The 12,615-nt window shown below is 47.4% G+C and overlaps 1 protein-coding gene across 1 annotated transcript; it reads right to left on the bottom strand.

Annotated features, from left to right (window-relative positions):
* Nucleotides 1-5,767: 5,767 nt before the first annotated feature.
* On the bottom strand, nucleotides 5,768-9,763 carry LOC121916047 (rho-related GTP-binding protein RhoU-like). Its single transcript, XM_042440765.1, has 3 exons — nucleotides 9,513-9,763; nucleotides 8,573-8,631; nucleotides 5,768-7,311 (listed from the first exon to the last, which is right to left on the bottom strand). Exons 1-3 carry the CDS (start codon nucleotides 9,706-9,708, stop codon nucleotides 6,862-6,864), a joined length of 705 nt encoding a protein of 234 aa, XP_042296699.1. The 5' UTR covers nucleotides 9,709-9,763; the 3' UTR covers nucleotides 5,768-6,861.
* Nucleotides 9,764-12,615: the final 2,852 nt, after the last annotated feature.

Raw genomic sequence — 12,615 nt, 5'->3', positions numbered from 1 at the left:
GAAGGAAGCACTGGAGATTCACCATCTCACTATGATGCCAGTTCCCTGTGCCAACCCACCCAGCATCTGCTGCCCTTTCCTTGCCAACAGCCCTTTGCAGAAAGATGGCCAAAGAGGATCAACTCAACCTTTGAATGCTAAGAGCTTTGCAGGATGCGTGCCCAGAAGAGGAGCTGTGATGTGTTTGTGCGCACATATTGTTGTTACTACCCGCCTTTGAGTCGACTCTCACTTTTGACAACCCTGTGCGCATTCATGTGTGCGCATCACCTACCTTCAAGTCACTTGTCAATTTAAGGCGACCCCATTAATTTCATAAGGTTTTCTTAGGAGAAGCTGCAACAGTTTGCTTTTGCCTGAGACTTTTGGAAAGGGCAAAGTTTCACTTATCTCCGCTCCTCTCTGCTGAGCGAATGGTGTGAAAACTCCTTTTGCACTTTTAACTCAGTTTGCAGCAATGGAAGAAAGCTGAGGACCAAAGTGGGAGAAGAGAGAATCTGGAACATTTTAAATACAGTGGGCCTTTGCTATCCGCTGGGCTTGGTTCCAGGTCTTCCTGCGGATTACAAAATCTATGGATGCTCTCAAGTCCCATTAAACACAATGGCAAAGTAAAATGGTGTCCTTTATATAAAATGGCAAAAGCAAGGCTTTTGTTTTTGGAATTTATACATTTTTAAAAGTGTTTTCACTTTTCTCTGGATAAAAAGTCTGTGGATAGCTGAAAAACATGTGACAACAGAGGATTAGTTGGGACTGTCCCAGCCAAACTAGGATGGTTGGAAGGCACAAAAGCCATGGCAATATAACTCCAACACATAGACGCAAAATACAGTGGGTCCTTGGTATCGGCTGAGGTTTGGTTCCAGGACCCCCGCGGGTACCAAAATCTGCGGATGCTCAAGTCCCATTAAATATAACAGCATAGTAAAATAGGGTCACTTATATAAAAGGGGGAAATCAAGGTTTGCCTATGGGAATTTTTATATTTTTAAAGTATTTTCAAGCCATAGATAAAAATTTGGTGGATAACAGGGAGCTAACTAACTCCAACAGATAGATGTAACTCAGAGCTGAGCGAGTGGTAGATTCCTTCCCCTCTACATTCCTTGTTGCTCAGTAAGCGGTTAAGCTGAGCTAAGCTGCCTGTTACAAAGGTTTTCCAAATAATTCAGTGTACAGGTGGAAGGAGGAGGTCCACTGAAACACTAAAAACAGACCCAAGCAATGGTGACCTGTAATCCCAGCGTTCCTTTCCCCTTAACCCAGTCTTGCTCCTCCGCCCAGCCAGGTGATGCAGAAGACACCCTGCTGCATTCTTTGCCCTACAAGCACCCATCATCGGAGATTTGCACTCCCCACCACTTCTCTTTGCAGGCCCTTGCAAGCAGGAGGGGCCGGGAAGGGTGAGGCTGGGCCCAGAGAGAAGAGCAGAGCCGGCTCGGGCAAGAACAGCCTGTCCCTGCCAAGCAAACAGCCCCAGTTGCTGGCGCTCAGGGGCAGGGTGCAGCTGGGCACTTCCTCCTCCGCGTCAAGTTGGATCCTGCCAGCTGGGTGTGGAGAGGCAAAGTGCCTGCCAGCCCCACACTTTGCAGGGACAGAGGGAGAACCACCTAGGAATCCTGGTTCTCCAAACCATTAAGGAGATTGTCACATGTGGGATATCCCATCCTTGTGCCCCGCACGATCGCAGAAAGGACTTTCAGATGACATTGCACAGATCCCATCATTGACCCATCCAGGAAGTGTGAATGACAGCAATCGTGCAAAAGATTTTAGATGACATCCTGCAGATCCCATTATTAAAGCAACATTGATTGGCGTTTTGCATTAACGAAAGTTTGCGTTATTGCAATGGCACTTTAATGATGGGTTAATGGCGGGATCGACGCTTCAATTTGAAAGCCTTTTGTGCTATTGCCACCACTGAAAGGTTAATGACAGGATAAGGATAGAGGAGCGATCCCGTCCCTAGCAACTTTGTACTCCATTGGCACAACCCAGAGTGCAAGGTCCCCCTGACACTCCTGGCACCAGCATCTTGCCCTTTACCCTTTGTGTTGCTGCTTTTGTCAGGCAGGGCACTCTGTCACTTTGAACCCCTGATTAAAACAAAGGGAGCCACCCAGGCTATGTATTCCAGAAATCTTGGGCATAGAAGGAGAAAGTGGAGAGGATGGAAGGGCAGGCAAAGGTGCTCTTCTCAGCTGGCTGCAAAACATCTCCAGCCCAACCTTTAGCTTTTCCTCCTCCTAAGGTGGAGTGCAGAAAGACCTGGAGCAAAGGCTGTGGAAAGTCCCAAGCAAGGTGTAAAAGAGGCAGGGAGGAGGCAGAGCACCTGGGTTCAAGGCACTGGATTAGGTGTGCTTCATTTCCCGGCTCCTCCTTTCCTCAGGTTGAAACCAACTCTGGGTAAGGACACAGGCGTGTAGCCAAGGCAGCCACATCTGGGATGCAATCTGCCTGCAAGGGCAGAAAGGAAGTGACTGAAATATACTTTTTGGTGAAATTCCAGGCCAGAGACCCAGGCTAGTACTTGGTAACAACCAAATACCACCAGATGCAACACTTGTCACCTCTCTGCCTGCATTTCTTGATACAACTGGACAGGATGAGGGTGATGCAACCCCAAAAGGACTTTGCAGGTGGCAACTGTGCCATTTCATTTTGCAAAGGACTCCCTGCCCTTTTCCTTCTGCACTGTGTGTCCACATGCACTGTCAAGTCACCTGTTGACTTATGCTGATCCCATTAATTTCCTAGGGTTTTCTTGTGTTGTGCGTGTTTGCATGTCTTCGAGTCATTTCCGACTTATGGCAACCCTAAGGCAAACCTATGACAGGGTTTTCTTTGCATGTTTCTTTGTGCCACTGCCATCTTCTGAGGCTGAGAGAGCATGACTTGCCAAAGGTCACCCAGTAGGTTTTTTGTGGCCGAGACAGATTCGAACCCTGGTCTCTAGAGTTTTAGTCCAGTGCTCAAACCACTATGCTACACTGGCTAAGGGTTTCCTTAAGCAAGGCATATTCAGAGGTAGTTTGCCAGTCCCTTCCTCTGAAATACGACTTACAGCACCTGTTATTCCTTAGTGGTCTCCCATTGAAGTACCGCCAGGGCTTACCCTACTTAGCTTCCAAGACCAGACAGGACTATCGATCAGACAGACATCTGACACTCTGTAGAAGCGGCTGCCAGAAACCATACGCTCAGCTAAAAGGAGAAATATCCAGTATGGGAAATAGTGGGGTATCCCACCTGAACATCCCTCTCCCATTCTTCCTGTACTCACATTGCAAAAAAAAGGGGATTGGTTGGAATGCAAAATCTGAAAGTTATTTTGGACTACAACTCCCATCACAGCCAGAGATGACAACCAGGAGCCATCATTCCAAAAAAGAGCTTGCTGAAGATTTGGAGAAGGGGGTAACCGCTGCAACTCAGCAATGAGAGTGCTTGGCATGTTCCCAGAGGCACCCAGTTTGATGAATGTCAGAATCCACTGAGAAGGAAGCCTTCTGAGGCTTCAGGCAAGAAGGCTTGAGCCAGCTGGCTTCTTTAGGGGTTTCTGTTGCCTTCTTATCTCTTTTCCCTTATCTCCAGCAGAGTCAGCTGCTCTTTTATGAGTCACCCTCTCCGCCAGGCCTTGGCCAACTTCTCACAGCAGAGGAATGGGGGTAGGGAGATAGGCATGAGCCTCTCAGGTGAACAACAGGTTGCCCAGGGCCAGTGTGTGCATGCACACTAATATGTTGACATTTCAGCATGATTGTGGTTTTTTGGGGGGGCTATGTGGCCTGGTTCTAGAAGAGTTTATTCCTGACGTTCCACCGGCATCTTCAGAGAAGATGCCCATAGCCACAGATGCTGGCGAAACATCAGGAATAAATTCTTCTAGAACATGGCCACATAGCCCAAAAAACCCACAAAAAAACTATGGATCCCGGCCATGAAAGCCTCCGACTTCACATTTCAGCATGTCTCTGAAGGCCACCATCTGCCCACTCCACGCATACAAATATACATTCTCTCTCTGTTTCTTAAAACCTATACAGTACTTGCTTGATCTGTATTGATAAAGACTGAGTTCTACTTGTACAGAGTTAGCACTATCCACTGTTCCCATTAATTCATACAGCTCAAAGCTAAGCCCCTTAACCTGAAATGTAGGGCAAATCCAGCCCTAGAATGAACTTCAGCCACACATTTTAAATCTCAAGGTACCTCTGAGCACATTCAGGGTGCAGAAGAAAATAGTACTTTACAGAGAGGGCCTTGTTCGCTGTTAGCATCCCAGATAGAAATATTTTATTAATATGCACATTTTCTCATTCTTGATATGATAGTAACCATTACATGATGGTGAACACAAGAAGATCCTTTCCCACATCATCAATGCACACTGAGTTTTTCCCCACAAAGAACGTGTCCAGAAATGCTTCCCATAGAGAACAAAAATGGTTCTGCAAATCTGTTGGGGCAAAGAAAATAAACTCTTGTGTTTTGCACCAAAACCCTAACATGTAGGGACTAGGATTCTAGAGTTCAAATCCCTCCATGGCCAATGAATCCAGATACTCGGCTCAAGAGGAAGGCAATGGCAAGTCTCCTCTAAATAAAAACTTGCCAATAAAAAATGTAGGAGAGAGAGTCTACACGGTGTAGCAGTTGGACTAGGATTTGGGAATCCTAACTGCAATCTCCACTCCGCCTTCACTGGGTGACCTTGGGCAAGTCACACACTCTCAGCCCCAGAGAAAGGCAATGGCAACCCTCCTCTGAATAAATCTTGCCCAAAAAACCCTGAAACAGGTTTGCCTTAGGGCCGCTGTCAGTCGGAAACAACTTGAAAGACACACAACACATACATCATCCAACAGTCAGCCCAGCCCAGCCTCTATCTTCACACTGCTTCCAAAATCTCAAAGAGAGGTCCCCTTTTTTATTTATGAACAGTGGCAGCATCCAGCAAAACAGAGGTCCCTCTTATTCCAGCGGTTCCCAAACTTTGGTCTTCCAGATGTTTTGGACTGCAGCTCCCTGAATTCCTGATTGTTAGCCAAGCTGGTTGGGACTTCTGGGAACTGAAGTTCACAACATCTGGAGGACCAAAGTTTGGGGGCCACTGTCTTATTTTGTGAAGAGGGAATCAAGTGCCATTGCAAGCTACTGCTAAAACCCTAAATCCTCACCTCTCCAACCCAACGCTCATCCAGGGCAGCAGCCCATAGCGGAAGCTCACATACACAAAAGAATAAATAGCTTATTTCTTTCAATTATTTCCATAAAGGGGAATAAAACAAACAAAGAAACATCAGATGAAGTTTTACCCCCCTAAGGGCAAAAATGGCTCCAGTGTAAATTGCAACACAGCTGTACACACCCCTCTTTGAGTTGCAGCAAAGTTTTTCTACCTGGGGAAAGGGGGAGTTTTGCACAGATCCTGCAGTGCAACAAAAAAATAATAATGAAGATCTATCTATCTATCTGGAGGGGGAACCTATGGGATTATTTCTTAAATTAGTGCCAGCTCTAAGGGCAAAGATGTACCCCAAAGGTCAGAAAAAGGAAATTGGCATGGTAGGGATAGCACAGAGTTGTTTCTCTGCCCACCTTCAGGAAGATTAAAGGCCACATTTCATCTGATCTCAGAAGCTAACCACAGACGGCCAAAATAAAGCTGCTTGGGGTCTCTTTGGAGGTATGCTGTTTAAATGATGCATGCATCCTAAGAATCCGTAAGCTGCACCAAAGCTGCACTCCAGTGCTTAGGAATGGAGTGTGGCTTTGGCGCAACCTCTGGACTCTTAGGACCCATGCATCATTTAAATAGCATACCTCCAAAGAGACCCGAAGCAGCTTTATTTGGGCCGTCTGTAACAGGCCAGAGTCAGGCCAAGTTGGGACTTGGATGAGAAAATACCAGGTGCCATAGGCTATGTTTCAAAGGAAGGCAATGGTAAACCACCTCTGAATATTCTTTGCCTAAGAAAACCCAAGGAAATTAGTGGGTTTGGCATAAGTCAACAGGGGACTTGAAGACACATGCGTTACGTTATGTATTACATGTTTTGTCTTGAAAGGAAAAAAGGCACCACAAATTTCTGGAAGCGGTTCACTTAATTTTCCCTGCTCCCCCCAGGGAGCATCTCAATATCTGATTTCTCAAAATCAGGACTCAAAAAGGTTCCAGACTGACATTTAATGGCAAAGGTGGTGCCAGCTAGCCTGGGTACAATCTTGCTCCATCTACCAGAGGGGCAACGGGAAGAAAAATAGCAGAATTCGAAGGGATCCCTAGGGGCATCCATCTAAAGCCATACCGCAGTGTATGACATCCCATCCCATTTTCTTTCTCTCTCATAAATACATACAACCATGTGCAAGATATTCTGTGGCCATGGGGCAATTGCAGGGAAAGAGTGGCTTCTAACCAGAGTCATTCTCTATCCAAAGATTGGGAGAGATATTGTGCACCCATGACTTGCCCTCTTCTGTCCAGGAAGCAGAAGGCAAACTCTACATCTGTGTCCTGCCAGGGAGACATCACCATCTTCATGATGGGATTCAAACTCCACTCACCAGCGAGGGCCAAGGAAACTAGAAATGCCATATTATGGGAATGAGTGCCAATCAAAGCCCAACCCTCCATCCCCACCACTGTCCACCCAATCCACCAGTAGACTGCCACATCCAATGGGCATGAACAGGACTGTCTCCCTGAGTCAGTGCCAGCTTCAAAGATGCCCTTGTCAACCAGGCGAGGATCACATCACAGAGCCATGCCCCTTGCAGGTGGAGAGGCATGCCGTTCACAGTTCCAGGTGTACAGAAAGTCCAGCCTCCTGCCAGGGGAAGCCACAACTACCGCACACACACGCATTTCCTCCACCAGGCTTTCGAGAGCGTTCGGAGGCAGCTGGCAGGACCCCTCCGAGCCTTTGGCACCGGATGGTCAGCATGCCTCAGCCCCGCCGCAATGGCCGTGTCAAACACCTCCTTGAGATTATGCTGGGTGAGGGCAGAGCATTCCAGGTAGCCCACCATCCCCAGCTTCACGGAGAGTGCCCGGGCGGCACCGGGGGCCACAGGCTTCTCTCGGCGGCGGGCAAGGGCAATCAGCACCTTGACATCCTGGCGCAGGTCAGACTGGGTGCCCACCAGCAACACCGGCGTGGAGGGGCAATGGCGCCGCACTTCTGGGTACCACTTGTCTGCAATGTTTTGGAAAGAAGTGGGCGCCACCACGCTGAAGCAGAGCAGGAAGATTTCCGCTTTGGGGTAGCAGACCTGGCGCAGCATGTCAAATTCGTCCTGTAGGCAAGAAGGAAGGAAGGAAGGTGAGGCGCGTGTTGCCCATTTTCCCTGACTGAGAACAAGCCATGCCACCCAGTCACCCATGCCACCCCTTTCCAAATGGGTCTGGTGCCATCCTCAACATCAAGGCAGTTTTTCTATGATCTTACTTCATTTCAGATTGTATTAAGACTTTCTTCTTGCATGTTCACTTGAGATTTCTCTTATATTGACAAGAACAGGAAGGAAGGAAGGAAGGAAGGATCAGGCACCTAACCTAAATGAAGAGGGAAAGGGGAACTCCAATCTAGTACTCTTCTTAGTTTGCATCTTTTAAATCAACCAATTTAGTGAAATAAAGGCATAGCTTATTATCTTATTTTGGGGGTTTTCTGATAGTGGAACTCATATCTATTTTAACACTGTAATAATTTAATTCCTTTTTAATGCACCTCTTTTCTATGTTTTCAATTATATTGTTCTTTTAATATTGTGAAGCCGCTCTGAGTCCCAGTTCTGGGATAAGAGTGGGATACTACTGATGATGATGATGATGATGATGATGATGATGATGATAATGATGATGATAATGTACACTTTTTTAAAACCAGGAACCTTTTTAAAACCAGGAAAGAAAAACAGCCCTGCTTCATCACAAGGAAAGGATCAGAGAAATGGCTTAAGACGGTTCCTTTCTGATTTCTATGGGTTCTTGTAAGGGGCTGGTCTGGAACAGATGCCCTCTGAGATCCTTTGCAACTCTGTGATCCTGTTTGCTCAACATGTCTTTGCCCATCCCAGTGTTGCCAATTAATTTCTTTCCGGGGATTTTGACTGAATAATAATACTAATAATAAATATCAGGGGATTCGGGGGATTTGGGATTTTGTTTAAACGTTCCAGGGAATATCTCTGAGGCCGAAGAGAAGAGAGCAGATGCAAAAGATGGCTGGAGCTGGTTCTCCAAAGAGAGAGGGATTCCAAAGTGCAGCTTAAAGAGGGAGAGAAGGAAGAGAAAGGGGCAGGTCCTGGTGCAAAGGTTTTATGCAAGGTTGAGCACTCAAAGATTAAATGATGTCAGTGCAGGTGCGCCGCTCCTTCCAGGAAATGAAAATGTTGTTGGACTACAACTCCCAGAATCTTCCAGCCACCCGGATGGCCATATCGGCCAGGGGATGCTGGGTGTTACTGTCCCAAAGGGCATTTTCCCCAGCTTTGTTCTGGCTTTGGAAAAGTGATAAAAGAGTAAAAGTCCTTACTCTTGCAAGGAAAGCCTTACCTGCCCTGCAGTGTCGCACAGCTGGAGCCGGATCGGGGCCCCGTCCACTTGGACCACAGCTGGGAAAGAAGCCGAAAGAAAGGGTCAGATTAGGATTAGGAATCGGATTAGGAATCGCGCAAGATCCCACCCATCCCAAAAAAACAAGCAAGAAGTAAAAGGGATCAAGCCCAGACAGGTTTCTAGTCCCTATGAAACAAGCAGAGCTTCAGCAGCAGAGATATTGAGGGACTTTGATTTGATTATTACTTCATTTATGGCATTTCTATGCTGCCTTTCTCCCAGAAAGGGATCCTCATTGATCAGGAATCACGACCCACAAAGCAAGTAAGAACTAATAAGGGATTAAGCCACACAAGTTTCTAGTCCCTATTTGCAGGGTTACCCTCCCAGCAGCCTTACTCTAGAGGAGACCCCTGGAGCAGCTCTGGGGCCCCAATCCACGGGCACTCCATCAGCCTTACTCCAGAGGAGACCCTGGAGTTTGCAAAGCTTCCTTCCAAGCACTTTTTTTGACTAGACCATCTCCCTTGAGGGAACGATCCAGGGGCAGTCTGTCAGCCTTACTCTAGAGGAGTCCCAGTTAAACTAGGAGAAGGGTTTGCATGCTTCCTTCCAAGCCAACTTTGGCAAGCATTTGCCTGGACCAGCCTTCCTTTGAGGCCCCGATCCAGGGAGACCCCGGCAGCCTTACTCCAGAGGAGACCCGGGGTGGAGGAAGGGGAAAAGGAGGCAAGGGGTTTGCAAGGTTTCCTTTGCAAGCTTCCTTTGGGGCCCCGATCCAGCGGCAGTCCATCAGCCTTACTCCAGAGGAGACCCATTTAAGAAAAAGGAGGCAGAGGGCTTGCAAGCTTAGGAAACTTTCCCCCGGAGGAGCTTCCCTTGGGGCCCCGATCCAGGGCCACCCCGCCCCCTTACTCTTGAGGAGACCCACTGCTACCAGAGAAGCGGTCGAGGGCGGTGGGCACGTATCGGGCGGGAAAGCCGTTGGTGCTGTAGCTCAGGGCCAGGCTGGTCTTGCCCACCGCTCCGTCGCCCAGAAGGACGCACTCCAGGCTCCGCAAGGGCTCCGCTTCCACCAGCACACGCCGCCGATGGGGAGGAACGGGCGGCAGCGTCTCCTCCTGCGGAGGCATCGCGCGATCGTCCCGGCGCAGAATGCGGTGCGGCACCGGCTGCACCTGGGCTAAGAGGGGCCCGAAGGGAACTCATTTGCATGGACACGCCTTTCTTTTAATGTTTGGCCACTCCTTATTTGCATGGCCACGCCTTCCGTTTGAATAGTTATATCTCATTTGCACAGCCGCGCCTTCCGTTTGCATGGCCCCGCCTTATTTGCATGGCCTCGCCTTCTATTTGCATAGACACGCCTTCCGTTTGAATAGCTATATCTTTAAGTAACAAAACCGCGCCTTGCGTTCGCATGGCCCCGCCTTATTTGCATAGACGCGCCTTCTGTTCGCATGGCCCCGCCTTATTTGCATAGACACGCCTTAAGTTTGCATTGACCACGCTTTTCATTTACACAGCCAGGCCTCAGTTTGCGTGGCCCCGCCTTATTTTCATAGACGCGCCTTTCCTTTACATGGACGGGTCTTTCATTTACATAGCCACGCCTCTTATTTGCATAGTCCCTCCTTTTTCATGATTGGGCCCGCCCTCCAGGGCAAGCAGGAAGTTTATTGTTGTTATTTGTTTGTTTGTTTGAACAACACTCTTAAAGGACCAGGGGTGTTGTATCATTTTTAAGTGTTTTAAAAACATTTTTCTTTTTAATTGTATTTTTATTCTTTTAATAGGTAATAAAAACTCCCCATTTTATATGGGATATATATATATATATATATATATATATATATAATAAAATACATAAAAACCCCGTGCCATGAAACCCCTCAGAGATGACCAAAAGTGTGCTTCTTTTGCATCACTAGCCTTGGAAAGAATGCACTCTGTCCATGCTCAGAGGTAGCCCTGTCTGTATGCCAACAACCTTCTACCTTAAAATACAAGCCGGTCCCTCTTGAGAAGCATTTGAAAAAGAAGAAGAACAAGGGTGGGGTACACTAATTTTTTTTGCCGCCTCTCTGAAATGGAAAATAGATCCTTCCTTCCCAGCAATGTTCTTTTGGGGGGAGTCAAAGGGGAGGAGAGGTTTCCTGGAAAGGCCCCTTGGGGTTGCGCATCCCAGGGAAAAACAGGAAACACATGAAGCATTACTGGAAGGTTGGATGTGAGCGATGGAAGTCCGGCCGGCCTTGGGGGCAAAAGCCGCTTCGCTCAGCAAAAACTGCCTGGCCACTTGGACATAGACGGCCATTGGGCAGACAGAGACCTCATTCCCACTTACAAATAAATCGCTTTGCAAACCCAATCGATGGATCAGTTCGGAAGCGGAGTGTGGTTCACACCACATTTGTCCCCGATTGCATTTTCTTCTGCAAAATAAAACAACCCACTTGTGGATCACGTTCATGAATGACTCAATTCAAAACGGACCCACTCCAACCGGATGAAGGACACATTTAAATCGGTTCCAATCCACACCTGGTTCATGCTTGCGCAGAATCGATTGATCCAAAAAGACTTGGGGAAAATCAGCATCAAAAAGACGCAGGTTAAATGGGTCTAGTGCATGGTTCCCCCCCCCCCCCTTTCCGAACTACTTCAGTGATTCAGTTCAAGTGCAAACCAGGGTCATTTACACCGTTTCATACCGATTTGTGATCCCCTTTAAAAGGTAGTGGGAATGAGGCCCCTGATGGGCAAAGGTGCCTTGGCAAGCCTAATCTTTATCACTCCATCATCTCAGACGGAGGTAACTCCATCCTTTCGTAGGTCGGTACCCAGCTTGTTGCATTGCACATTGTAAACCGCTTAGAAAGTGCTGAGTTCACTGATCAGTGGTAAAGAAATGTAAATGCTATTGCTATGGCTAGATGGGATGCATTGCCTTTATACCCAGTAATATTTGCAGACGGAAACCAGGACTCATGGGGCCAAGCAACATCAGAGTGTGGGTGAGATGGCAAAAGTCATAAACAATGACGAACACACAAACTAGGAGACAATGCAGCAGTTTGCTTTTGCCTGAACCTGCTGGGTTGAAACTACTTTTGCGCTTTGAACACAGTTTGCAGCAAGTAAAATAAGCAGAGGATGAAGAGGGACAGCGGGAGGAGGAAAGAGAAACCCGGGCCTTTTAAAAGCAGCTGGGGGGAAAAAGGGATGGCAGAGGTACTGTATATATATCTGCAAATTGGGACAGTTGGCATGCCTGAATCTCTGGACTGGCACAGAAAAATGTTCCTTTGAGCCCCTGCTAATCAAACAAGAAAGAAGTGAACAATGGTGCCCTCCTTGCATGCGCTCCTGCCATAGGAGGAGGCCAGCATGTCCTTTTCAAAGAGAAGAAAGGGGAGACAAAAGAAAGAACTGTGCCTTCATCAAAGGCCCCTTGATTTCTAAGCCACACAAACACTGACTTGGCAACAAGAAAAATCCAATTTAGCCAGTTCCTGGAGATTTTGTCTGAAGTGAAAAGAAACTCCGCTGGGCGTCTCGAACCCTTTTTTGGCCGCAGCTCCGTCTCTCAACACGGCCCTTTTGTCCGCGAGGAATTGGTCACCAAAAGGGCACATCTTTGGCTAAAAAGAAAGAGAACGTTATTATTAAACTTTCTTTTCAATCAGATTTTTTTACTTGATTGCTACCTTGGAAGAAAAGCAGGCAGATCACGAAGTTCAAGCGCACACGAGCCAGGAATGGGACTTTTTAATCTCAGGTGTGTCCAAAGCTTTATTATGGCAGAAGTGTGGTAAGGCTGGCGGACAATTTTCTGCCCCAGGATCCCATGGGGCAGAATGCAAAAATGTACAACAAAGCGACAAAGCAAATAGAGGATGTGGTTAGAAATCCACTTCTGATTTTGAAATATAGCTGTGAGCCATGTATATTCCAATTTTCCAGAAACAGTGCCAGTTAATCCTCTCTTGTCCCACTTTCCCAGTTGCTTTTAAAATGTCCTGGTTTCTCTTTCCTCC

The sequence above is a fragment of the Sceloporus undulatus genome, chromosome 9, assembly GCF_019175285.1.
Source record: "Sceloporus undulatus isolate JIND9_A2432 ecotype Alabama chromosome 9, SceUnd_v1.1, whole genome shotgun sequence".
NCBI lineage: Eukaryota > Metazoa > Chordata > Lepidosauria > Squamata > Phrynosomatidae > Sceloporus > Sceloporus undulatus.
The sequence above is the reverse complement of the archived record's forward strand: the minus strand, read 5'-3'. Positions and strand labels throughout refer to the sequence as shown.

Bases quoted from the DNA above. Each gene is read 5' to 3' on its own strand.
- LOC121916047 (XM_042440765.1), bottom strand. From the start codon at position 9,708: ATGCCTCCGCAGGAGGAGACGCTGCCGCCCGTTCCTCCCCATCGGCGG. The intron at 8,632-9,512 runs GTAGCAGTGGGT...CTTCTTTCCCAG, and splicing joins CGCCCTCGACCGCTTCTCTG to CTGTGGTCCAAGTGGACGGG. The intron at 7,312-8,572 runs GTAAGGCTTTCC...TCTTGCCTACAG, and splicing joins TGTGCGACACTGCAGGGCAG to GACGAATTTGACATGCTGCG.